Genomic DNA, 26,528 nt, shown 5'->3' with positions numbered 1-26,528 from the left:
AAGTCATGGAAATTATGCAGCTGCAGAAATTAAAAGGGGAGTTTGCTGTCTGGAAGTTATACCTCTCCAGAGGAGGCTTTTATTGTTGATGTCTGAAGGCTGAACCTTCATGCACTGCAAAATAAAGAGTTTTTATGAAGGAACTGTCAGGCCTCAGGTAAGCTTTTCTGTTGTGTTTATTTCTAGATGAGGAATCTGACAGTGGATGGACATTTTGGAACATGGTCACAGTGGAAACCTTGCACCCACACTGATGGTGCCAGTGTTGGCTCCTGCGTCTGCAGGACACGTGTGTGTGACAGTCCTGCTCCTCAGTGTGGAGGTTGGCTGTGTGAAGGACCAACCATGGAGATTGCCAACTGTTCCAGGTATACAACACAATTTCAGGTTCTATCATTTATGGTTTAAAAGTTTTTAACTTAATTAGAATAATTATTTTTTCTATGGTATATTAGGGAGGAATGGGAGCATCCTTTCTCAAAGTTCCCAAATACAAGGTACAGCATGTGAATTCTGTTAGCTTTTTTGTTATATTACAAAAAAGATATTGACGTCTTATCAGAGTATCCTGTTGAAATTGAGAACTAATGCATTTTGACACTTAATTAATATTCTTTTTCCTTTAGAATCATAGAATCATTTAGGCTGGGAAAGACCCTCAAGACTGAGTCCAACCATTAATAAGCACTGCCAAGTCCACAACTAAACCATGTCCCTAAGCACCACATCTACATGTCTTTTAAATAGCCCCAAGGATGGTAACTCCACCACTTTCCTTCCACCATTTCAATCCTTGACAACCCTATTTGTGAAGGAACTTTTCCTAACATCCAATCTAAATCTCCCCTGGCGCAGCATGAGGCCATTTCCTCTCATTCTGTCACTTGTTACACTGGAGAAGAGACCAACCCCCACCTCATTACAACCTCCTTTCAGGTAGTTGTAGAGAGCAATATGGGGTCCTCTGGGTCTCCTTTTCCTCCAGGCTTTTATCACTTTACTTTCAGAAGGGGCAGCAAAATTTGACACTTTAATCTTCCTGAAAACAGTATATAATTAAAAATTATCTTCAGAACTTTGATACGAGAATTTGCATATGAAGTTTACCCAGAATAAAGTGACCAAAAGCAGCTAAATAGCTTCATAACTTTGTACTTCTTGTGTGACAGGGTAATTTTAGCAGTTGCTGATTACAAAGCATAGAATATGGAATAATCAGAGTACCTTTATTTTGGTTCAGTATTCTTGAAGAAATGGAACACAATGCGCTATTAATGACTTCTACAGATATATTAATAGGCCAGATTCTGCTGTCAATCACACCTAATCAGCCATTCGCTATGTATAACAGATGACAGAGCCTGAGCTTTTTATTCTACCAGAAATGGAGGCTGGACACCATGGACATCTTGGTCACCTTGTAGTACCACTTGTGGAATAGGCTTTCAAGTTCGTCAGCGTTCCTGCAGCAATCCAACCCCGCGCCATGGAGGACGCGTCTGTGTGGGACAGAATCGTGAGGAGAGGTGAATTATCTTTCTTCTATTGTCTGTTTTAATTTCTTCTGCTCAGTTGTATTCCATAAGACATTTTATCTTTTACTTGCCTTGGTTTTCTCTTCCCCTTCCTTTCACTCTCTTTAACTTCACTGCTGTCCAGTAGCAGTATTCCCATTAACAAGGCTCTGGATCTGCGGCAGATCTTTCATTTTTCACTTAGCTTCATCCCTTCTGAGCCACCTGAGAGCTCCTGGTAGTGCCAGTTGCTTCTGCTGAAGCAACGTGCTGTTGTCCCCTGAGACCCTGAAAATTGATTCTCCTTGAAAATTGATTGCACTGTGTTTGAATTGTAACTTGCCCAGTCTCAAGACAAGAATTCAGAGCAAAATATAATAAGGTCACAGCACTATGTTACTGATGCTTTGAGTTCATTTTTTTCTGTCATAGATGAATTAAGCATTTCTATAACATGAAAGGAAGTTTCAAGGGCTTTGTTTTCTGTTCAATAAATATAATACACCATGAACTCCAATATCTTTTAGTAAGGTTTCATACTTGGGCTTTTTTTTAATTGTTTGTATAGATATTAACCCCTGAGCATATAAAGTCAGCTCAGATTTTGATTTCATCATGTACTGCTTTGGCACCAGACTAAGTATTTTGTCACTAGCTCCAAATGTCAAATTCAGGCCTTTCATTCCATTTTACATGCACCCTAACGTCTCTAATTTTTGTGTTCGCAGTTTTAATAGGAATTAAATATTTCTTTAAATCAAGCTAGAATATATAAAGATAAACTGCAACTCTTGTGTGCATTATGTTGTTTCTAGAGGCATACCAGAAGGCTGGATAGCAGAAGACTGGTGTTGGTGTAAGAATGTGGAGTCCTGTAGTCATCAGTTCTAAGAGATGTATGCGGATACAGTTCCTCTCATTATGCACTTAGAGCTTACTTTGATGTTTATGTACGGATGATGTAGTATCCTATATTGCTGTTGGATGAAAATAAAGTTCAGTAATCTTTATGATGAGTTTCAGTGAGGCATTTAATTGAACATCAACTCTGGCATTTCTTCAGATTAAGAGATTCATTGAAGAAATTGCATTGTTGCATCACACATTTATACATTAATGGATCACCAGTCTTTCTAACTCTTAAAGGATCAGTATTGCAGAACACATAAGCATTCCTTGCTTTTTTAGGGCCATGAATATTTGTCATTTCATCACAGTGGAGAGCATTCTGTTATTTTGTAAATTACTTTCTGAAAATAGGTTGCTCAACCAAAAAGCCATCACCACCAAAGTAGACTCTATCTGCTGTTACTTAGCTCTGTCCCAGCACGAATAACAGTTATTGATTTTCTTGGACTGAGAGGTCAGTTCAGGGAAGGACACAACGAGACTAAATATAGAAAAAAGTAGTTTAGCTTAGATAGACTTTTTGGTGATGGACTGTAGATGTTAGTAGTCATTGTTCATTTTAGTTTCACATGGAATAAAAGTCCAACAAGAAGTTTCAGAGAAATAATGAAAACTGTGGGAAATATTTTCTTAATTATAGCAGAATATGTTGAGTGTTAAGACAATGGGTGCACTGTAAAAGCAGTTATAAAATGGAAAGTAGTACTTATAATGAGTTGAAATAATGGCAGCTAATAAGGAATGAATTTTGGTATATAACAATTCTGAAGGAACAATAGGCTTATGTTGCTTTGCTTTTGTAGCCTGTGGATTATTTGTCCTTTCTTTCTTTGTCTAGTTCATCAGCAATCTGGGATGTATGTGCCTGTGAGTTTACTGCAGGATGCCTGTTTCTCTCATAGTTCTTCTGTCACTCTTTCCTATCTCCTTGAAACATTGTTCACTCTCACTGGCCCTGCACCTTCCTCTCACTCACAGCTTGCTCACAGCTGACCTTCCTCCTTCTATCCTAGTTTTGTTTATCATCTCTGTTATGTCCTGATACTTTTATAAGATTTTAAGTAGGGTTTTTTTTCCAGAGGGTGTGATAAGTTAGAGAATTTTGTCAAATAATTTGTAAAACAGTTAGAGGAATGAGGCATCAGTTATTTGCCAGGATTTTTTGTCGGTGTTAAGCCAAGTACTTGGACAAATCTTTTCAGAGCTGTAAAAAGCAGAGAGTCCTGGGAAACTTACCAGCCAGGGCCCAGCCCACCACCCCCAGCAGGGGAACAGGGCAAGCCTGGAGATTGTGACCAGATCCAACCAAGAGTCTGTATCATAGGTGATATCATGGCAATGAGAGAGGTCCAGGTAGGAAGCTAAGGCAGAAGCTGTGGTTAGGATCAGGTTGAATAGAGCTTCTTGGCCCATGGGTGTGGGCAGGGGTTCCAGGTGAAGCTGACTGGGGCCATTAGGGCTTTATGTGTCCTCATGGCCCTTACAGCTTTTAGTGAGTTTTTAGCTGGGAGGGCAATGGAGTGCCAGTATTTGCAGTAGTCCTAATTGACCATTTCGCTCCTATTGGAGTTACATGTACAGCAAATGGAAACAGTTCCTTTGAGAATTGAGCCCAGTACATTTAGGCAGGCTGAACAAATATTACATATGCAGTAAATCCTAAGAAACATTTACTGGTTTTGTATCCAAAGTGCAAAAAACAACTTCTCAGATTTTCTCATTTAAATCAATCGATGCTTCTAAATATCCTAGCATTTTACTTTCTTAATGACCCAGCTCATATTTATAATGAAAATATGTGCATTCTTAGTAAAAATTTGAATTAGTTAGTTTACACATCGTGTGCATTTGTCTTTATAAACACACATACTTTAATCACGTTCACATGTTCAGGGGTATAAAGGTAGGATTCAGTTTCCACAGCCAACATCATGCCAAACCCTAAAACAGCTTTTCAGCAAACAGTGATTTCAGTAGAAATCCAGTACATAACTCCTTAGAAAGCAAACACAGAAAAGGCAGTGTATATCTGAGGCAAATTCACCTGCAGATGTGAATGCATATATTCATCTTTAAAGTATTTGCTCATGTGTTAAGAGCTAAGTGTTTGTTTAGGTTATGTTTGTTCTACCGAATGAAAGCCATGATCCTATCATGGCTAATCTATCAGGCAGTTCTGTGCTTGCTGGTCATTCTCTTGAAATCAGTGGCAATATTTACCAATTTAAAGTGTTGAAGATAGGTTAAACTGTTGCATGATCTGCTGCTAAAGGGGTGTGTGTGGGGTGGAAAGCAGCTGAGAGATAGCAGCAAATACTCATGTTACAATGCAAATTTCCCTTGTAAAAATAGGTTAAAAGTGCAGCTGATGTGCGTTTAGACAGAATATGGAGAGGGAGTAAAAATAACATTCTAAGAAAATTTGCTAATCAGAAAATAATTTTGAAGTCAAGACTCCGGATGGAAGACATCCTGATGAAATCCTTAGGGGCGTAAAAATTTCTGATTTTTCCTGTATGAGAAATATTCACTGAAGCTGCTGGAAAACTCTCTAGATCTTAGCATACAGAGTCTGTAGTATCCTGTCTTGACATTATCATGAAGTGAGAATGTTTGTCCTTTCTGTGGAAGATGCTGTAGATATGACCTCATTAAGTTCACTGGTCTCCCTCCTATCTGTGCAGACATGGAGGACATTAAAATTGCTTTCAGTGGGTGTATTTATCTTTTATTACACAGGAAAAAATAGAAAGAAAAAAACCCAGTGGCAATTAGAAAAATAAATTGGCTGCAGATGAGGAGTAAACCTCTGAAAGCCCTGGATATTTTGGGGTGTATGAGAAGGTTAGAAGCAGTAGATGTTGTCACGTTTCTTTTTTTGTACACAATCCTCAACAGACATTTAGCTTTTGAGCTTGTTTCCATGAGAAAGAGGAACTGCTGAGAGTCAAATCCTTGCTCTGTATAGCACTGCTTGTTTCTGAGCAATGTGAACAAGCCCAGTTCCCTTCAGCAGAGCAGATCAAACACCACAAGGCCTTAGGCTTGCTTACAGTCCCATGGACGTCTTGTCTGCTAGGAAGTGGGAGTTCCAGTCCTCCTTGCTTTCTCTGCTCCCTCCTCTTCCACAAAAGTCCCTGGGACCACATGTCCCAACTCCTGCCACCTTCCACAGTCTCCTGGGTAGGTATTTCTGCCAATTCAAAAATTTCAGTCCCATAGGGCATGTGTGTGTCATGTGTCTGCCTTCAGCTAAAGAAATCTGACATTCCCATCAGCCTCAGTATTGTCTGTGCTTCCCAGTAAGCCACCAGCTGATAATCACAACTACCCACCACGTAACAGTACGTTTCATAGGAATGGGAAGGCTAGTTTGTTTTTCTTAAATACATGGTGGTATAATATAGCTCAAAATAAAGAAGTATTTGTTTAAATAACATCTCTCTGTCAAATAAAAAATACATATTTCTAACTGTCGTGCCTGTAGTACTCAGGGCTGCATGGCAACACTGACATAAATTGCATAAATTGATGTTTTACTAAAGATTGAGATTTTTATAGGAACAAGAATAGTAATGCCAGTTGTACTGAAATCGTCTGGTGTAAAATTTACTGTAGGAACTAGTAGCTGTGGAGAAAACTGGACATAGGATGTTCTCCCTTCCCCCAGTATGACAATTCCTTTATTAAGGCATTTGAACTTGGGTTCACTGCAAGGGAAAACATGAAGGGTCATAATATAACATTCACATTTCTCTAGGCTGTTCTCCCTTCTGACCTCATTGCAGTTAAGTTAGGGGAGAGGGCACTGGTTTCACAGGTTCAAGTTTCTTGCATGTTTTGTTGAATTACTGTAAAATGTTAGCCCAGTGGATCCTGAGAACAAAATTAAGAGGGGAAGAAAGAGCAAAAGGGAAAAAGGGTTGCTGAGTGACTTGAAATGCAGCCAAGAACAGATATAATGAAACTTGGCTCAAAGACCCATGCTGTAGCACAGCTCTCAAAGATCAATTGCAGGGATGTCTCTAGCTGTGAAAACATACCTGATGTTTTCAGAGGCTGGCTGGCTGGCTGAAATGAAAATTAGATTCCACTTGTATGCTGTGTTGGGTTTTGTTTTTTTTCGTTTTGTGAAGAAAATGAAAAATTGACACTTCTGGTGTTGGCTTTTTTAAAAAATTGTTTCCTAAACTGAAGTAGTTTGCATAGAGATTTTAGAGCTTTTTTCATCTGCGTCTTTGAATAGTCTTGGTTAACAAAATTGCCAGGGCTTTGAAGTGCTTACTGTGTCTTTTCTGTGTCCTGCTTAAATGAGAGAGTAGGTGGTAGGGCACATAGGCACTAAAAGAGGCACTGCATTGTGGCATCTCTCATCTAAGCAAGATCTGTCACACCTAACTTCAGGTGTTCATAAATGTGAGTGCTTATACGTGCATGAGCTGTCTGAACTTTCACTATGGTCTGTAGAAATCTACTCAATATAGGCTGTGGAGAACAGTAATTTGTCTTCTTCTGCTGTATATTCCTAAATTTCTTCAAATTAATCATTCTAATCACTGTAGTTTGTATTGACCGAATTTCCATTGTCTGTAATGGGAGCTTAGATGTCCATTTCCCATGCAGCATTTAGAGTCAATGGAAAGAAATCTGTACACTGAGGGATGTATTTATATGACCTACATTAGACATAGGGTGACATAAATAATATTTTTAGCAGGGCTGTTTCTTTCCATGATCTGTTGCTCAAGTATAGATGACTACTTCATTTTTAGACAGCTACACTGTACATGCCTATATTTTAAGGCAAGATGAGTTCCTTAATTTTACTTTTTGCACAGCTGAACATCAGTAACTCTCAGCTTTATGGCAGACTTACTTTGCCCTGCTGTGTGTGTCCCAAATTGGCATAGCACATCTTCATTAAGAACTAATGCAATTATGCAAAATATGTACTAATTTGACTAAATAAATGCTGATGTTACATGAGTACATACTCTCAACAAATGCTCCCAGAGACAAACTGTCACAAACATTCACATAAATGACTGCATGTGACAAAGAATGTGTTCAGTTGTTGGAGTTTTAGGGAAAGAATATCCAGGTGCAGAACATTCCTATACTTATTTAATGATGGATAATGTGAACTGTGAACTGCAAGTACTGAACAATACAGAAGGGGAAAAAAGGGTAGTTTATGTATAAGCTACTGCTGAAAAGCATTTACCCAAATCACTCACTGAAGAATTCTGAGACACCAGATTCATAAATATTGAGGGTTGGGGAGTTTTTTCCTCAGGTTGCTGAGGAAAGGTCAGCACAAGCTGTTAATAATTTTCTTAGCTATACAGAAACAGAAAACTATCACTCCCCTATTTACCCCACTCCTACCTTTAAATTTTGATGGAGTTTCTCAGACCTAGGGACAAAGTTTAAATCATAGGCTCCAGCATATGCGATAAATGACAACTGTTCATGCTGTCATTTCTCTTTTTGTAGAAATGAATAACTGGAATATTAATCAGTTTTCATTGCAGGAGAGTGCAAAGTGATGGAAACTTGTTAGAAGGAAAAGAAGGCATTGGATATTGGATGACTGGTGTAAAAACAGAGGAAATACTGTAACAGATTGATTTATTTGTTCAGAACAGTCAGTAGTTATAGCAAGAGCTACCTAGACTCATCCATAAAATATTAGAACATTCCTTCAGGATTGTCTGTTTTCTATCTGCTGTGGCTTTGTTTCATCTGAAGTAAGAGCTTGGTCTCTTAGAGACCCCTCATCACACTTGCTGATGGCCCAAATCCTTTAGACCTGTGTAGAGGTTCCTTAAAAACCAGCATATGCTGTGGCTAGAGTTTTTGGATGGCACGCTCGAAAAATCAGAAATCTTTGGTTTTTACGATAAATGAAAAAGCTCACTAAAAGTGAGCTTCCCACATGTCTGAATGTCTTGTTACAATAATGACAGCTCAATATTAAAATATTCCTGCCTCCCTCAAGAACCTACTAGGCCCCTGAATCAGTTTGTAGCCTACTGAGAAATCCTTCAAGGATTATAATAGCTAAAAACACCTTTTAAAAGATAAAGTAATAACATTATGAAAACAGTACAGTTCTTTATGCCTAGAATCAATGTTTTAACTTTTATTTTGCCCATAAAAGCAGAGACGCTGTGGAAAGCAAAAAGCAAGTTTAGCTCTCTGAAGATGAGAGAGATGGATCCTAATCAATTCTTAGCTGGAGACTGATAAAAGACTGCCTGCCTAAATGTTTGACTACCCCAGATGTATAGCCACAACTGGTTTTAATAAAGTAGTTTTCAATCTTGCTTACGTGCTTGCAGTACAATAGCATGGTTACATTGCATGGATTGTGTAGTCACTGAATAAAGCAAACAAATGCTTCACCCACGCAATTGCAGCCTAAAAAAAATACAAACCCTCAAATGTTTAAACACTGTGTAGTGTGACAACTGTTAGTTCAGTGCTTGATGAATAGGGAGAGGCCCTTTGTATAGAATACTTCCTTGTATAAACATCTATCTGAATTATGCAAATGAGAGGCTTTTCAGGGAGTTCTTGTATTGATACTAAATAGATTCTTTGCCTCCTTGTTTGTCTCTTCTCACAGGTACTGCAATGAGCACTTGTTGTGCCCCCCTCATGTATTTTGGACAAGCTGGGGTCCATGGGAGCGCTGCACTGCTCAGTGTGGAGGAGGGATCCAGGCACGGCGTAGGACATGTGAAAATGGTCTTGACTGCCCTGGCTGCAACGTGGTGAGTAATTTTCAGTCTTCCCATCAGCACATACCTATGGCCATATGCCATGGATGTCTCTATGCCATAGAATTATAAAATCATTTAAGTTGGAAAAGACCTCTGAGATCATCAAGTCCAACCATTAACCCAGTTCTACCCAGTCCACCATTAAACTGTGTCCGCAAGTGCCACATCTACATGTATTTTAAATACTTCCAGGGATGGTGACTCCACCACTTCCCTGAACAGCCTGTTCCAGTGCTTTGACAACCCTTTCAGTAAAGGAATTTTTCCTAATGTCAAATCTAAACCTGATCTGGCACAACTTGAAGCCATTTCCTCTTGTCCTATCACTAATACCCTATGTCCATAGGGCATTAGTGATAAAGCATCTGTGTATATCTATAAGCTCTACCCCTAAGTAGTCACCAGACTATTTTTGTCTCTGTGTTTCTTGGATGTGCTAAAATACACACAATTTATCAAACAGAAATATATATAATTCAGCTTTTTCACAGTGTCATCTAGAAAATTAGTTTCCTGAGGCAAGGTTAGCGCAGATGTGTCCTTGTGGGTTTATGGTGGGTTTTATTTCTATGACCAGAGTACATAGGAACTCTAGCTATGAGCCCAGGACTCCATTGTGTCAGGTTCTGTACAGCAGAGGAAAAGATAGGTTGCACATCTAAATACATAAGAAGCCAATCGGTGAATACACGGAAGCACTGGAAAAATGTTAAGGTAAGATTAGATACCAATAGTAATCAGCACAGCGGCTGCCTAGAGCTGTCAGGCTTTTAAGCTACAGTGGAATGATTTTAATAATGGATGTACTTTATGGATACCCAATTTATTAAGAAAAACATATGGGAAATCTTGTAGGCGGTTTTTCTTATATCTGAACAAATATAGGTTGTAGGTTTTGAGCGATGGGAACATCAAAATGGGACGTTGTTTTCTTGAAGGTGAATGGGATGATACATAGCAGTATATGGGTGAAACAAGACAAACAGTAGAGACATGTAGAGAGAAGGGTGATGTTCACTCCAGCATGCTAGGAAGATAACCTCAGTGTTAGAAGCTGAAGCAAAGGCTTAGCAAGTGTAGGTTCATGTCAAAAGATGAACCTTGGGGTGCTCTTCCATGATAATTTGAAAGCTTGTTCTGGATTGTCAGTGAAGGGGATATTTATTCAGAAAGCATAAACTAGGTGGAAATATGAAGTGGCCAAAACTGTGGAAGAAAAATTCTGCTGGTGAATGACAGATGGTGGTGCTAGTCTCACCAGTGAACAAGAATAAGCACAGCTCAAAGGAAAAATGAGACTTTTTATGTTCAGTGACCAGGCTTAACATTGCACACCAAGAAACATGTACTCAGTTTTGTTTCAGGATATTAAAGAGGTAGAAGAACAATACTTTTTTTCCACAGATAAGACCAATTCTTACATGCCTTAATTTCAGAGAGTAGGCATAATTCTGAGGTTGTCATCATCTGTGACATCATATCTGTTTCTTAGACTGGCAGTAATTAAATACAAAAGAAAGGATAATTTATTACCTTTTTCTTTTTGTGCATTTTCCCAGGATTTTTTCTCTTTTTAAAATTTACTCTAGTGATAGAATTTCATTTTCAGTAGATTGAAAACATCCAACAGGTTTGGTTTTTTGTTTCAGCTGAACTTTAAGAATTAACCTAATAACTTAGAATTATATCCAGTTTTCAAAAATATTTGTCTCCCCCTGCTGGTACACAAAAAGCAGACATATGGTCTAGAACTACTGTCAAACCTTCCTGACAAGCACAGAAAACAGCACAATATGAAGGTTTTCTGTCTCATCCCTCTTTATCCCACAAGAATGTTTTGAAAGAAAGCAGTATTTTGTTTTGCACAGAATCTTCCCATGGTCTGAAATGGAAAATACGTAGCTCTAATTTTCTTGGAAAGCTCCATGACGAAAGCAGGAAAGCCTTAAGTGCAAAAATTTCCTATTTTGTAACTGATTTGAGATCAGTGTTATTGGGCCTTGTCATTTGTTAACAGTCTTAGCACATTCCCTGCTGTGTCACAGAACAGTTACCAGTTCAGCTATGGAATTGTTTTGAAGATTCCTTATTAATTAGTAAACTACTATGTTGATGGTTTCAAAAAAAGCCCTTAGCTTTGGAGTACACAGCTGTGTTGCTAAAACTTAGGCACCAATGGAAAGCCATCCAGGGTAGAAATCCTCTGTAAACCCTGTGTTCTTCAAGACAAAGGATTTGGGTATAAAGTCTCTGTTCTGTTTAAGTTTCAGTGAGTTCGAACTTTTCAGTTGTCTGTCTTGACTCAGAGGTTTTGCAGCCATAGCAGGACCTTGTCGCTAAGTGTACCTGGAGAAGAAAGTGCTTCATTGCTTCTAAGAGTTTATTTCATTAATGTAAGAAAGCAATTAGAAATATTTTTATACCTTCTTGTAATTATTGAATGGATTAAATATTTATATTAATAAAATCCTATGAATGAGGAGCATGCATATGAAACTATTTTATTTATCAAATGTTTGTGTACTTCAACCATTTTTTTGTTTTTATTGTTGTAGGTATGTATTTTTCAAAACAGAATTATGAATTTTTACCATAGTGAATAAAGGAGAAATTAATGTGTCTTATTACAACTATTTTCTGTTCTTTACTGGTTGTAGTGATACTCAGCTTAGGTTGTGCAAGATAGTTAGTGAATTTAATTTATTTCAAAAAACTTATATTCTGACTACCTCTGAGTACTTTGGAAGCTAAATAATCTCAGGAAGAGTTGCAGTGGAAGTAATCTACCTTTTCTACTGTTTATTTCGTCTGGAGTAAAACATGTTATGAGCCAAACATTTACCAAGTGAATTAAAGACATAGCTGAAAATAGTGTCAGGGACTTAAAATGCCCAGTTCTCGCTTTCAACTGTTAGATGATAGCTTTAAACTATAAAGAGACTCTCCAGGTTTCTTGTTTTCCTTCTTCAGTGAGGCTGAACTTTGTAAAACTTTCACAACGTTTGAACAGCATGAGTTGCCATAGGCACTCTTCAACTGTGGCCTGTGAAGTGGAAAAGAAAAACTGTTAGAGGACAGAGGACTGGCAAACATATTATTCAAGAAGATAGTAACTATGTTAGGCTTCATTTCATCTTGAAATGAAAAGAAATTTTTGATGCATCAGAGGTGCAGAGTGGACTAAATGCTGTCTTGGGACCCCTTTCAACTATGCCGATTCTTTGGTTTTAGAACCGTTTTTCAATAGGGAATCATGGGAGAAAAACAACAACAACTGTTTTTATACAGCTTAAGAAAGGCAGTCTTACAGCATGTTTGCCAGCAGTATTAGGGGACCAGATTTAATTTCCTAGGAGAACCTGCCTCTTCTGTTTTCCAGTCTGCAACCAGGCTGTGAAACTGCAGTATAGCCAATCCTAATCTATTTGGGTGTCCTCGTTTTGAAGCATTTACCATATTAATGGCTATCGTCTGTGTCCACCTAATGATTTATACCACATAATTTTTAATGAACAGTTTTTCTTCCTTTTGGTTTGATAATATTGCTCCTAGGCTGTAATATCACAGCAGGTGGCTACTGCCTGTGTTTTAATTTTGGAATGTTTCTCATCAGTTGGTTTCTTGGCTTTATCTGTCTAATAGCAGATACTAGCCAAGACACTTCAGGATTTTTATCAGGACTTAGTATACTGAGTTCCCTGCTATTATTTCCAACCTAGCATTTTATAAAATAATAATGATAAATCTTTTGATGCATATAAATGTTTCAAAGAGAGAAAACCATGATGATATTTTAAAGATACATCTCTTGCTGAAGTGCACTTAAAACACGAAAATGGGTGACCACAGAGTTAGGACCGAAGGCATTTTCACTGAATATAGAAAACCATAAATTATTATGATGTAGGAGAACTAGACCACAGAGACTCATAAAGGTCAAAAAAATGAAGCTTAAAATCAAAATCTGAAGTCATAAGAACATGTTAAAGTCTTCAGGTTAATCAGAGTTAGTAAAGAGGGCTTGAAATTGTCTAATAAGAGATAGGACCATCACAGCCAAATTTAGGAGCAGCTAAAATCTAGTAATGAAAAGCTTAAGTGGATCACAAAACAGGTATTAGTCTCATGTATGCAGGTGATACATGCGCTAGAGAAGGAACTGTGGAAATCTGTGGACTGTGCTAATATGACTCAAAGGACAAACATTTTCAGATTTTACAGCATACTCGGATAAGTTGTACATTTGTTTCAGCAAATGCTTCTTTTCCCTTGAGAAGCATAATCTCACTTGAATTTGCTTCAGTCCAGTAATAAAAGAATAACTTTTTAAACAAATTATTACTGAAATGAGTAATCTAGTTTGAGGCTCAAGTTGGATGACATACTTTATGTTTATAAATGTCAGTGTTCTCATTTCAGTCATACTAATATATATATTAATTTTAGTTTTGGATCTGGGAGGCTGGTAAAGGGTATATACTTTCCACATACAGGAACAAACCATGTTGGGTGTTCCTGTGAAATTAAAAAAATAAAATATTTGTTTCTTAGAAATAGTTGCTTATTCATTAATCGATTATTATTATTGTTGTCGTTGTTATTGTTGGTTTTGTTTCAACATTCTGGAATTATGCTGAACACAAAACTGTGAAGAAAAACTATGTGTATCCTAGAGTTCTTGTTATGACACAAGATGAAAAAGATGTCTTGGAAAAAACCAAATGTCAGCATTTTTTTCTTTCATTAAGCTTTTAAAAGGAATTTGAAGATGAAAGGTTTTCAGAAGTACTTTGTCCAACAGAAAGAACAGTTTGCCTTTAAAATACTTGCCATTTCACAAAACAAATTTGAAATATCTAGTTTAGAAAAAGGACCAGAAAATAAGATAGTTATTATGCTTTTGTTTTACAGTTCTTTTTAAATTTTCCATTTGCTTTAAGAAAAATTATCTCTTGCAAAATCAGAAAACAATCTCACAAGAATGAAGTATAGGAAATTGTATTGTTTATATGAAGTTTGCCTACTTTATGCTCATTTCCTTTTCCAATCCTTTTTTTTTCTTATCTGTCTATAATGTAAACTCTATTGGGTATTAGCTGATTTTTTATCTTTTAAAAGTTTAGCAAAGCAGAGTATCCCTTCTTTTGGTGCTGCATATGCTATTGCAATTGTAAGCAATGACAAGTAATTAAACAGGGTAAAACCAAAAAAAAATCAAAATCGTAGAATCAGCTGGGTTGGAAAAGACTTCCGAGATCATCAAGTCCAACCCTTCAACCAACGCTGCTGTGGTTACTAGATCATGGCACTAAGTGCCACATCCAGTCTCATCTTTAGACCTCCAGGGATGGTGACTCCACTGCGTCCCTGGGCAGCCCATTCCAATGTCTGATTACTCTCTCTGTAAAAAATTTCTTCCTAATATCCAACATAAACCTCCCCTGGCAGGGCTTAAGACTGTACCCTCTTTTCCTACTGCTGGTTGCCTGGGAGAAGAGACCGATGCCCACCTGGCTACGACCTCCTTTCAGGTGGTTGTAGACAGTGATGAGGTCTCCCCTGAGCTTCCTCTTCTCCAGGCTGAACAACCCCAGCTCCTTCAGCCTCTCCTCACAGGGCCTGTGCTCCAGTCCCTTCACCAGCCTTGTTGCTCTTCTCTGCACCTGCTCCAGCACCTCAATATCCTTCCTGAAATGAGGGGCCCAGAACTGGACACAGTACTCGAGGTCTGGCCTCACCAGTGCTGAGTACACGGGAAGAATCACTTCCCTGGTCCTGCTGACCACACTGTTCCTGATCCAGGCCAGGATGCCATTGGCCTTCTTGGCCACCTGGGCACACTGCTGGCTCATGTTCAGCTTCCTGTCAATCCAAACTCCCAGGTCCTTTTCTACCTGACTGCTCTTCAGCCACTCTGTCCCCAGCCTGTAGCGCTGCAGGGGGTTGTTGTGACCAAAGTGGAGGACCCAGCACTTGGCCTTGCTGAACCTCATCCCGTTGGAATCAGATCATCTCTGCAGCTTGTCCACATCCCTCTGAAGAGCCTTCCTGCCTTCCAGCTGATCCACACTCTCCTCAACTTGGTGTCATCTGCAAATTTGCCAATGGTACACTCAATCCCCTCATCCAGATCATAATAAAGATATTAAACAGAACTGGGCCCAACACTGATCCCTGGGGGACACCACTAGTGACTGGCCACCAACTGGATGCAGCCCCGTTCAGCACCACTCTCTGGGCCCGGCCCTCCAACCAGTTCCTAACCCAGCACAGAGTGTCCCTGTCCAACCCATGGGCTGCCAGCTTTTTCAGGAGAATGCTGTGGGAGACAGTGTCAAAGGCTTTGCTGAAGTCCGGAAGACCACGTCCACAGCCTTCCCCTCATCCACCAGGTGGGTCACCTGATCATAAAAGGAGATCAGATTGGTCAGACAGGACCTGCCCTTCCTAAGCCCGTGCTGGCTGGGTCTGATCCCTTGTCCATCCTGTAGGTGTCGTGTGATCTGCTCCATAACCTCACCAGGCACCGAGGTCAGGATGACAGGCCTTTAGTTTCCTGGGTCCTCTTTGCAGCCCTTTTTGTGGATTAGCATGACATTTGCCAACTTCCAATCATCTGGGACCTCCCCAGTGAGCCAGGACTGTTGGTAAATGATGGAGAGCAGCTTGGGAGCTCTTCTGCCAGGTCCCTCATCACCCTAGGATGGATCCCATCTGATTGCATAGACTTGTGAGGATCCAAGTGGCTCAGCAGGTCGCTGTTTTCTCCTGGATTACAGGGGGGCTATTCAGCTTCCTGTCTTTGTCTACCAATTCCGGAAGCCAGCTGTCCTGAGGCCAACCTGTCTTACTGTTGGAAACCGAGGCAAAGAAGGTGTTAAGTAACTCAACATTTTTCTTATCTTTAGTGACTATGTTCCCCCCATGTCCAACAAAGAATGGATGTTTTCCTTGCCCCTCCTTTTGCTATGGATGTATTTGTAGAAGTGGCTCAATTGAGTTCAAATTCTGCCTTTGTCTCTCTAATTTTCTTTCTACATGACCTAACTATATTCCTAAACTCTTCGTGACTAGCCAGCCATTTTTCCATAATTGGTAAGCTCTCTTTATTCCCCTAATTTCCTTCAAAATCTCCCTGTTCAGCCAGGCTGGCCGTCTTCCCTACTGGTTCATCTTTTGGAAAACTGGGACAGCCTGCTCCTGTGCTATCAGGACTTCCTTCTTGAAGCATGTCCATCCCTCCTGGACCTCTTTGTTTTCAAGGGCTGTTTCCCAAGGTAACCTCTAAACCAGTCTTCTGAGTAGGCTGAAATCTGCCCTCTGGATGTCCAGGGTAGAAGTTTTTTTGATGACCCTCTTTGCATCCCTGAGTACTGAAAACTCTATCATTTTGCAGTCACTGTGCCCCAGACGGTCTCCAACCACCACATCTCCCACCAGCCCCTCTCTGTGAACAGCAGGTCTAGCGGGTAGTTCCAGAAAATATTAAAACATGTTGATCAATGGTACACGCAGTGCTCAATTTTGTCACTAAAATGAGTTACCAACTTGACGCGCATAGTCAAGGTAAATGTGAAATATAAACAGGTTGAACAAATGTGATCTGTTTAATGTGGTATATAGCTACACATCCAGCAATCATTTAGCTGTTTGATTTATTTAACTTTGAAAAAGAGACTAAACTGCAAGTTGTTTGCTTTCTTGCTTAAATCAGAACAGAGTGAAGCATCCCTTTGTTAAGAAACATGTAACTTTAATTTCAAGCTGAGAAATACATTTTTAGCTGCTGTTAAACTCCACTTCAAGCGATTCAACCTGTGACAACTGACACTGGCTACAGTCTTGTTCTGAGATTCCTATACCAAGCTCTTTCAGGGACTTCCAGGTCACATACAATAACTTCTTTTGTGGACCAATGCTGGCTGACTTGAAATCTCTTTCAAATCTAATTAATAGGGCTCACCAAAGTGAGTGTTCTCAAAGTGTTCAAGAGCTTTGTATTCGACCTGTGATGCAGATGATGTGTGTTTGATTCAGAAGTCCAAATCTTATTTTAAAAAAACATAAGAAACAAATTTTATTGTAACTGTGCACAAGCTTTCTCAGAGTTTTGGATGTAGGGAACAACTAGTGTGTGCCTCAAGGTCAAGTGATAGCCAAGTGCCTTCATCCAGTTAGGGAGTTGTACTGATCAAAGATAGGAGCCTTGATTTACTATATCCAGATTTTGCCACACTGTTTCCTAAAACAAGGAGCTCACCAGAGTGTGCAAGCTCTCAGCGGTTCCTGTGCTGTAGATGTTAGTCTTCGTTATTGTTCCTTAGTTGTAAAACAGTATATCTGCCTATGTGAGGCTCTGTGCTTGAATTGTGATCACTACAGTGCGTGATAACCACAGAAGGTGAAGTATCTGAAACCCTCTTCATTCTGGGCCCAGCAGGCAGTGCTAGGCTCAAGGGCTCAGCATTATGAGATATGAACTTCTACTTTCTTTTGACTTGACTGGTTTTTGAATATGAATGAAAAAGGAGAAAGATAGTTAGGGAGAAGGAATGTTGGATGCTGAGGTTTTGTACTGCACTAATTTTAGAATGAATTAATGAGTGATACTGGAGCTGGAGTATATTTCCTGAGGACTCGTACTTCATCCAGCCTTTTCAATTGCTGTGGACCTAGAACATTCACTTATCTTCAGAAAGTAATCCATAACTGTCACTGAACACTAGAAATCAGAACAAAAAGTAGGAAGCATATTTTTAGATTAGTTTTGTCAAGTAATAGGGCTTACAGGATCATATTGTAGTCTGTCAGATACTGCTCATAAGTAAGGAAACCACTTCTCATTACAACTGCATTTGATTGGAGGGTGGTCTTAGATGTCAACATGGAATTGCACCAAGTTGCATGAAAAACAGTGGCTCACTAAAGCAAAAAACCCTAAATTAGTTTCTACACTGAGAGACAGATTTGCAGCTGAGTCCCTTATTTGGTCCAGGTGGTGTCAGGTGCTGGTCAAATGAGTGTACATGTTAGCACATGTGTCCTTTGTGACTAGATACTACATGTATTTTAATTTTTAGCAGTAAAACTGCTAAATGCTACAGACAGGCCATATGGGAAGGGGAAATGAAAGAGGAAAACTTTAAAGACTTGAAATATAAACTTATAGAAAATCAGGCTTCATTAGTTCCAGTGCTTATGGATCTAGTTATTGAAGTATGGGTAGTGTAGCTTTATTTCATACATAAGTAATATTTCCATGAAATCAGAACTGACATAAACAGAGAAAGCTGTTAGCAAGAAAAAAAAAAAGAAAAAAAAAAAAAGTCTGTCCAAGAGTATCCTGGAGTTATTGAAATAACTATAGCTGTATTTAATATGGGGTATTTATTCTCTTGTTTTGTTTTTAGGAAGACAAAATAAAAATATTAAACCTCTAACCCAAATATAAGGAAAAGAAAATATTGATGCAGGTAAAGAGGGCTGCTTCATTCCAGAGTAAAGGATGATTCAGGTATAAACGGAAAGTGCTGTGGAGTCCATCAGGATATTACCAATACAGACCACTTCGTACCTCTCTGACATTGTTCTTCAAGAAAATAACAGGTGTTTCTGGCAGCCAAAATGGAGCAGCTTCAAAGTACTTGGTATTAAATTCATGATACAATGTTACAAAAAAGGGTCATCATTAAAGTGATATACTAGCAAGAAGGTGTAGGAGTTAAAAGATGGATAAAGCTAACTGGGCATACCAGTGGTTTTTCCTGGAAGGAGAAACATCAGATTATTGGGGGTCTCCTAAAGCAGTTAGTTTAGATAGATCTTACTTATAAATGTTTAGAGTAATTTTGGCAGAGAATTTTAATTATATTTGCTGGTGACCTGAAGTTTTGGGGCATCATCTATATAAAGGTTGATTTACATGTCTTATGAAAGGCATTAGATGTCTTTCTTTCATGGCTAAGATAATAGTAATGAAGAGTGTTGTATCATAATTGCAAAGTCATGAACTCAGCATAAAATCAACAGGAACTCCTGCTTTCACCTTGAAGCACAATGAGGAATGAGACATGAGAATGACTTTGGTGTGTGAGTTGTTTATGATACTAGCTATAAGCCAGAAAGTTTGTGCAGTGGTGAAAAAATTTAGATTCAGTTTTAGCATTTAGAATGTTTTAGCGTGGTATTTCTAATAGAGACAAAAAAGGTAGTCCAGGGATTCATATATAAACTAGTCTCACAAGGGATGATTGTAACAATCTGGACTGAAGCTAGTTGAAATCACAGTTTTAGTTTCACATATTGCAAGCAATGTGATTTCTTCACCACTACTGTTATCTTCAAAGCTGAGCTTATTTTGAAGCTGAATTTACCTGACAGCATTGTATCAATGACTGAAGTCATGAAAGCTCATTATGATTTCAACTGCAAATTTTTTAAGTCTCTTCCATTACAAAGATATGTCTTTGTTAAGTATGCAGAAAACTTAATTTTATTATAGGCGGTTCAGTACCAACCTTAAGTTGTTGCACAGTTGCAATCATAATGGGAAAAAAGGGTGCATGAAGCATGGCATTGAAAATTACCTCAGAAATATGACAGAGCAGTTGGATAAAATTGTTCTGTAGCCATGCTTACTGTTCTTAAAGGACATGGTACATGGTGGAAGTGAGCTGAGCTCTGGAAAGTATTCCAAGGAAAGGCAAAGGATTGGGATTCTGACAAGTCAGAGTAGACAGGGTTCTAGTGTATGAAGGACTAATATACAAATTAATGACAGGGTTGGAGAGGGTACTCTGCTATTTATGTGTACTCTCTGCTTAATATACTGAGTTGTAAGGAAATATGAAGCCAGTGAAGGGAATTCATTTCTATTCAAGGCGTTGTTAAATGATATAACTTGTTGCAATAAATTATTGAGGCTTAAATCTGAAGAATCAATAAAACTCCAAACCACTAAAATTGTGCAGGATGTCAGGATAAACTAGAATTATAATAGAAAAAATTACATTTTTGATAACATAGTAAATAAAATTTTAAAGTTTTAAATCATTGCCCTGAGTATTAACAATCAGATTTAGAGCTGTACTTTTGGGATTCCGCTTATTTCTGTGCTCCCATTTGATGATAACCAGGGAAGGCATGTCTGATCTAGAATGGCACTTCCAATGTTCCTCTTTGTAAGTGAGTGCTGAATCAGTTTGCAACAAATTGTCCCTCTGATTTATTTTGTTCTTTTTAGGTTTGGTCTCTTGTACTTAAAATGGTACATAGTAACTGTGTTTACACATTTTATACTAAAAAGTCTGCTCACATGTAGACCTTAACACAAAACAGAGCTCTCTTTCAGTGTTATTCAATTCAACCTCAGTAAATTGAGGGATGGATGAAGCCTGAATAAGTAATACGTGTTGTTTCCGTTATTGCTTCACTAATGCAGCAACTGTTGAAGAGTGCAAGACTTATTTGTTAGCTGAGCTGATTGACAGCAGTCCTTAGCCATCTGAGTGCAATTAAATGGAACTCCATCCAAATTAATTATATTTATCTGTCAACTTTTATTCTTACTTAGTCTCAGAGCATCATAGAATTTTTAATTTATTAGTCTGTGATAGATTTGTGCTTTTCATTGAAAATGGTGTCACGCAGCCCTGGTTTTACCCACAGTATAACAGGTTGGGAAATAATTTTTTTAAAGTTCTGAATATTTATTGATGGAGTTATTAAAACTACCTTTTTTTTTCCCACCAGGATTCATTCCCTCCTCCCTTTTACATTAAGTTGTTGGCTTAGAAGGCTTCTGCACTTCTACTACAGCCACCAAATAAAAGACACTAAGTCATCTAAAGACGCTGACATTCATCTTGAACAAACATGTTCACAAGCCTTAAAAAAGGCAAACATACATTTTCATTGTGTTTATTTATAACGTATTTTGTATCTTCAGGATGTTGTGACTCAGTTTATTGCAGCATTAGGAAATAATAATATTTAGATCTGAATATTCCAGTAGATGGGATTGTATTCTTCAAATCTGAGAATATAAACTCATGCAAACAGTGAGCTCATTTACCAGCATACGCAGTGAATTGTCCTTGCAGCTTGAAGAGCAGGATGTAGTCTCATAGTCCCTCTATCCCCCTTTAGGTTACTTGAAAGCAGCATCACGTAGCATATTTCTTTTCTGCTAGAGTAATGTAGCCAAAAATAAAAAAATATTAATCCTGCATCTTCAAGAACAGAGTTTTTCTAATTCAACAATACTTGTTATATCATCTGAAACATCAGAAAGGTGAAGTCATAAAACCAGGACTTTCAGTTTACAATATGAAAATCTCCAACTTTGTTACTTATAACAATTTCTAGCATGAGAGGTCAGTGAAGGAGTTGCTACTTTGTGAAGATACAGGAGTTGATTTATCTTTAATTTGAAATTTGAATCTTTGGAATTTGAATCTTTCATTTGAAGCCCCTCTGCAGATTGGGAGTGAACCAGAAATGTCAGCCCCAATATGCTAAGTTCTTGCTTAGCCTTGTCAGAGGGGCTCTAGATGGAGAAAAGCAGCTGTAGACTATACCTGTATTTTTTTAGCTATCTGATTCACAGGAAGGACAGGCTCACTTTGATCTCTTTGTATTTTGAATCAATCTCCAGAAGGAAAACTTGGGAACCCCCCCCCCAAAATAGTAGAGTTGACATGCTATTTCTGCTAGCAATTTATTTGCATTTAAAATTAAGAGGGGTTGACCAGGTCCACAGCTGGCACAAATTGCTGAAACCCTGTTGATCCCCTCTAAGATGCATAAGAGAAGTCATTAAATTACAGCTTGACAAATCAATTTCCAAGCTGTGAACATTTCTGCAGGATGTACTAGACAGTACTAGGAAATCCTAAATGCCTTCATGGTCCCAACTCAGGGTACCCTCGTTGGCAGCTCTTTGTGCAGTTCATCCTGCTGTGCGAGTGGCCTGGTGTTCTACAACCCATGAGCTAGGAGGCTGCACAACTATCAAGGAGAAACAGGCTGTGCCAGAGATAGCACTTGAACCTCTCATTTCCTTTGTGGATTAGAGAGGAAAAGGAAACTGAAATCTCTCCCAGATCCTAGTTGCCAATTACACAGGCTGAATTACCAGGTGCCAGATCAGATATGAGACTGTTACTTAGCCAACATCTGCACAGTGCTCACCATGACTCTTCTGTGTTATTGCTCCTTTACTCAAAAGCAACCCTGTCTTCAGGGGTTATTTGTGAAGGTAGTGGCAGATTCCAAGATTCTTTATAAAGGGCCATTTACATGTCAGTGCTGGTAAGGACACTGTATATGGCTCAGTTAGTGTGGCTCTGTTAATTTACTGTTCTGGTAATGTCGTACTACTGTGGATATACCACTTACTAGCAAAAATTTCATTTCTCACAGCTGAGTTTATTCTGTCCCCATCAAAATCAGTACAAGCTCTATGAAAAACATGAGAGATAGTCAATAGACCTGCATCTCTCAGCATTGCCTGACTTAGCTAAGTCTTTTCACAGCCTTTCATGATGTCAGCCAAAAGTTCAGAGAGTATATCTGAGTGTTACTCTATCTAGAAAACCAAGACCTATATTCATGCTTTAATCTGAAATGAAATATGCTCACTCTATTCAAAGCATAAAAAGAGATTAATTCAGAAGTTTCAAAAATTTTAAGCAGTTGTTCACAAAACTAGAAGTGTACTGTATGCTTTCACATAGAAGCCCATAACCCACTTTGCAAATGCATTAAGCTTCCTATTAAATAGTTAATTGATGTATCCTGTCCCTTATTGAAAAGCTTGTCTAGAATCCCAATTCATGTATTGAAGCATTTATGTGAAATAGATTGTTAGAATGAATATTTTGTTAAAGAGTTTTAAAGTACTTAGAAAAAGAAGTAATAGCAGTGCATATAATCTTCTTCTGAAATGGAGGGCTAAAAGGAATATTAGACATATAGTGAAATCTAGCATCAGCAATTTGGTATGAAGTAAAAAAATGATCCATTACGCAGAATGCAAGGAAAAAAGCAAATTATGGATTATAGTAATTAATCCATCAAAAACCTTGCTGGCAGCTATATGAATGTAATTTGGAAAAAGAAAAAAAAAGGTAAAAAATGCGGTGTTGTTTAGTATCTCTGTCTAGGAAAATGTTTGCACTTCTTTTCTTTCTTTTCAGAATGACTGGCATTTTATTTGCTGGTTAGTTTTCTAAGTAAAAAGAAGTATAACAAAATGAAATGCCCTATCTGTAAAGTTAAATCTGACTTTCCATGATAGTACCAGTGAAAAACTAAGTCCCAAGAAAAACTGACTAATGTTGCCTTAAACTTCATAGGAAGAATAAATATGTATGAACAGAATTTCCTGTGTTGTGAGAGGCTGGTAGGATGAAACGTGGAGAAGAAAGGAAAATTTAGTAATGAGAGAGCAAGTTATTGTAAGTTATTACAAGTTATTACAAGAGTATTTGTACTTGCTAAAGTCACAGAAGGGCTTTGCCTAATATAGTAAGACAAACAGAAACAAAAATGAACTATTAATCTTTGGTCTTCTATAAGGTAGGTACCTTTGATTATTTGGCAGAAATTTATTGATGAATTTAGTTCCAGCCTGATACAGGGTGCATTTTCTTAACTATATACTTACTCTTTCCTTTTTCCCCTGCAATACCCCCTCCAGAGTGTTTTCCTGAATGTAGCTGCCATTTTAGATGCTGCAGTACTTTCATGAATAAGTTCAACCACACAGGTTTGCAGCATAGACCATGTTGAACACCATCTATTGTGAAAAACTGACCATTTATTCATCTCTTCCCTTTCCCATATTTTAAGAAGTTAATTATCTGTGAAAGAACAATAGCTTTCCTCTTAGCTTGCGGCTGCAAGTTTCTTTTAAGGGCTTTTGAGGTACACTGTGAAATGTCTTCTTGAATTCAAAGTAAACTTACATCAACTGCATCAACTTACCACCTGTATCCATATGTTTGTTGACTCCTTCAGAGACTCTGATAGGATTGTGACTTCCTTTTATAGAAAAGCAGGGCATATAACTTTGTTCTCCAGTGGATCATATTTGTTCATGTTCCACTAATTTCACGCTTTATTATGATTTCCTTGATTTACCCAATTCAGATGCTGTGCTCATTTTTTTATGGTTACCCTGACTTTCCTGAAGTATTTTTAAAAGTAGTATCACATTTACAATCTTCCAGGCCTCAGATAGGAAGGTAAATTTAAGCAAGAGGCTATGTGGCACTAGTATTAATTTTCTTATTTCTGCTTCTGTAGTTATATTCTTTGCTTACATTTTTTGCTCATTTTTCCTATTTGTGCCATTATGTTTTCAACTAACAGCCTGCTATGGTCTTGCCATTTCTAAATGTCCCTTGTGTTCCTTCACAGTATATTGGGCCTATAGACTCTGTTGCAATCTTTCTGTCCCTAAAGTCCTTGAAGTAGGACTGTGTCTTAACTTTTAGACCTTACAAAGTACCTCCTTGAATTGCTGTCTGGACTTTTTTGTTGTGTTTTTACATTTAATATGCCAGGTTTCATTATTATTTCCATTCAGTTTTTGTTTGTACCTGATTTCAGCTTTTTGAAGAGTGGTTTCATCTCCCTACTGTTTAGTTCTGATGATTTCTTTTTGCCCTTCCTCAGATTTCTTGATAGACAGTAAACATTTGATCTCTGCCTCTAATACACTGGCCATGGTGAGCTTTCCTCCTGTAGTGCTCTGCTGGGTCACACCCCTCTTCAGGTCCCTCATTAATGGTTGTACTGAACTGAGCTTCTTCTTTGTTCATTTGTGCTGCAGAGGAGAGGTCCCTAATACTTTTCTCTTGAGTAGCGTCACCTTTCAAGGGAGCAGAATTCAGCAAAAAAAATTCTTTTATGTTTTTCTGGGAAAAAATAGTTGTCCAAAATATAGTTGGTTTTGTTACTGTATTCATATTTTTTAACCTTGGGCCCATGAACCAGAGACCTAGTTCGCTTATTCAAGGGTAAAAGGTGAGTTTCTGCAGGGGACTTTTCACAACTGCCAAACACTTATAGTAAACTTAAAACCCCCAAAATACCCTTTCTTCTACACTGGCGCCCTGATAACCTCACATTTCCACCCTAAGGGTGGCTAGGAGAGATCAAGCAAGAGGACTCAGAATCCATAATCTTTGAAAGATACAGCATTTGGTTTCTGTAACTCTTCAAAGTCATATTATACTTTGTATGGAGTCATAAACTGACACACAAAGTGGTTTTAATGCTTGACTGCTGAAATGGGACCTTATCCAAAAGGCATTGAAGTCAGTTTAGTCTTCCTCTGGTTTCAGGGTTGCCTGAGTTAGTCTCAGACTTTCTGTGTCATTCTGCTTTTTTAAAAAGATAAGGACTGGCTCATAAATGGATTCTCGACAATTAAAGAATTGGTTAATGCTGACATCAGATATATTCTTTATGAATTGGATGCAAGGGTCTTTTGTTTGGCAGGGTGTTGGCAGGTTTAGTTGTCTTTTTAGGCATATTTTTCTCTCTGCATAGTTCAATGAGTATAATCATATTTTTCTTTCAAATCTAGCTTATTAGTTTAAAATTGTCACTTATCAAGATCCAGTGCAAAAAGATTTCCTTTGAAGCTTCAAAGTTGACATGTTCTTTAAGGGAAACATTAAAGGCTGTGGGAATATGAACAGTCCCTGATGAATTAACTTTCCAACTTTGTAAATGCACAGAACCAAGTACTTACTCATTGGAATAAGCAACATGATTTAAAAAAATGAAGAGCTCTAAACTCCACAGCTGGAGCACAGATGTCAACAAACATAACTTTGATGCTTCACACATGATTTTGAATACAAAGCTGTTCCAATTGATTCCTTCCCTACATTTTCCTTGGAAAAATATTAAGTGCTCTGTGGTTTGTTTGTTGGTGTTTTTAAGTGGTGAAGAGATTATACAAGTTCATAAAGAAAGGATTTTTCATAAATGGATGCATGCTTATTCAATTCCATTAATTAAAGTTAGCAAACCATATGTTTGCATGTTTTTAAGTGTGCAGTACAAACACAATGTGGTTATCAGAGCTTTTCTGGACATGAGTTTTGAAAGGTAAATGAGGAGGTGGTATAGTTATTCTGTGATAGAAAACTCTTGAAGGTTTAACTCTACAGAGTTTATACCATCTCAGAAGACTTTTTTTAACCTCAAAAAAGCCACCTCTAAGACTTTCTAATTAAAATCTAACAGTGGAGTCTAATTTTCAGTTAGTGTTGAAGGTACAGAAGGATCTATCCTTATA

General features: G+C 38.1%; 1 protein-coding gene across 4 annotated transcripts in view; it reads left to right on the top strand.

Annotated features, from left to right (window-relative positions):
- Positions 1–26,528, top strand: part of SEMA5A (semaphorin 5A) — a 329,773-nt gene that overhangs the window by 243,339 nt on the left and 59,906 nt on the right. For all 4 annotated transcript variants that reach the window (XM_027643929.1, XM_027643930.1, XM_027643928.1 and 1 more), the window contains 3 exons: positions 187–368; positions 1,383–1,526; positions 9,055–9,202. In XM_027643929.1, the coding sequence (XP_027499730.1) occupies positions 187–368; positions 1,383–1,526; positions 9,055–9,202 (474 nt within the window). The remainder of the gene's footprint in view (positions 1–186; positions 369–1,382; positions 1,527–9,054; positions 9,203–26,528) is intronic.

The sequence above is a fragment of the Corapipo altera genome, unplaced genomic scaffold (assembly GCF_003945725.1).
Source record: "Corapipo altera isolate COAL_440 unplaced genomic scaffold, ASM394572v1 24b, whole genome shotgun sequence".
In the NCBI taxonomy this organism is placed as follows: Eukaryota; Metazoa; Chordata; class Aves; order Passeriformes; family Pipridae; genus Corapipo; species Corapipo altera.
The sequence above is the reverse complement of the archived record's forward strand: the minus strand, read 5'-3'. Positions and strand labels throughout refer to the sequence as shown.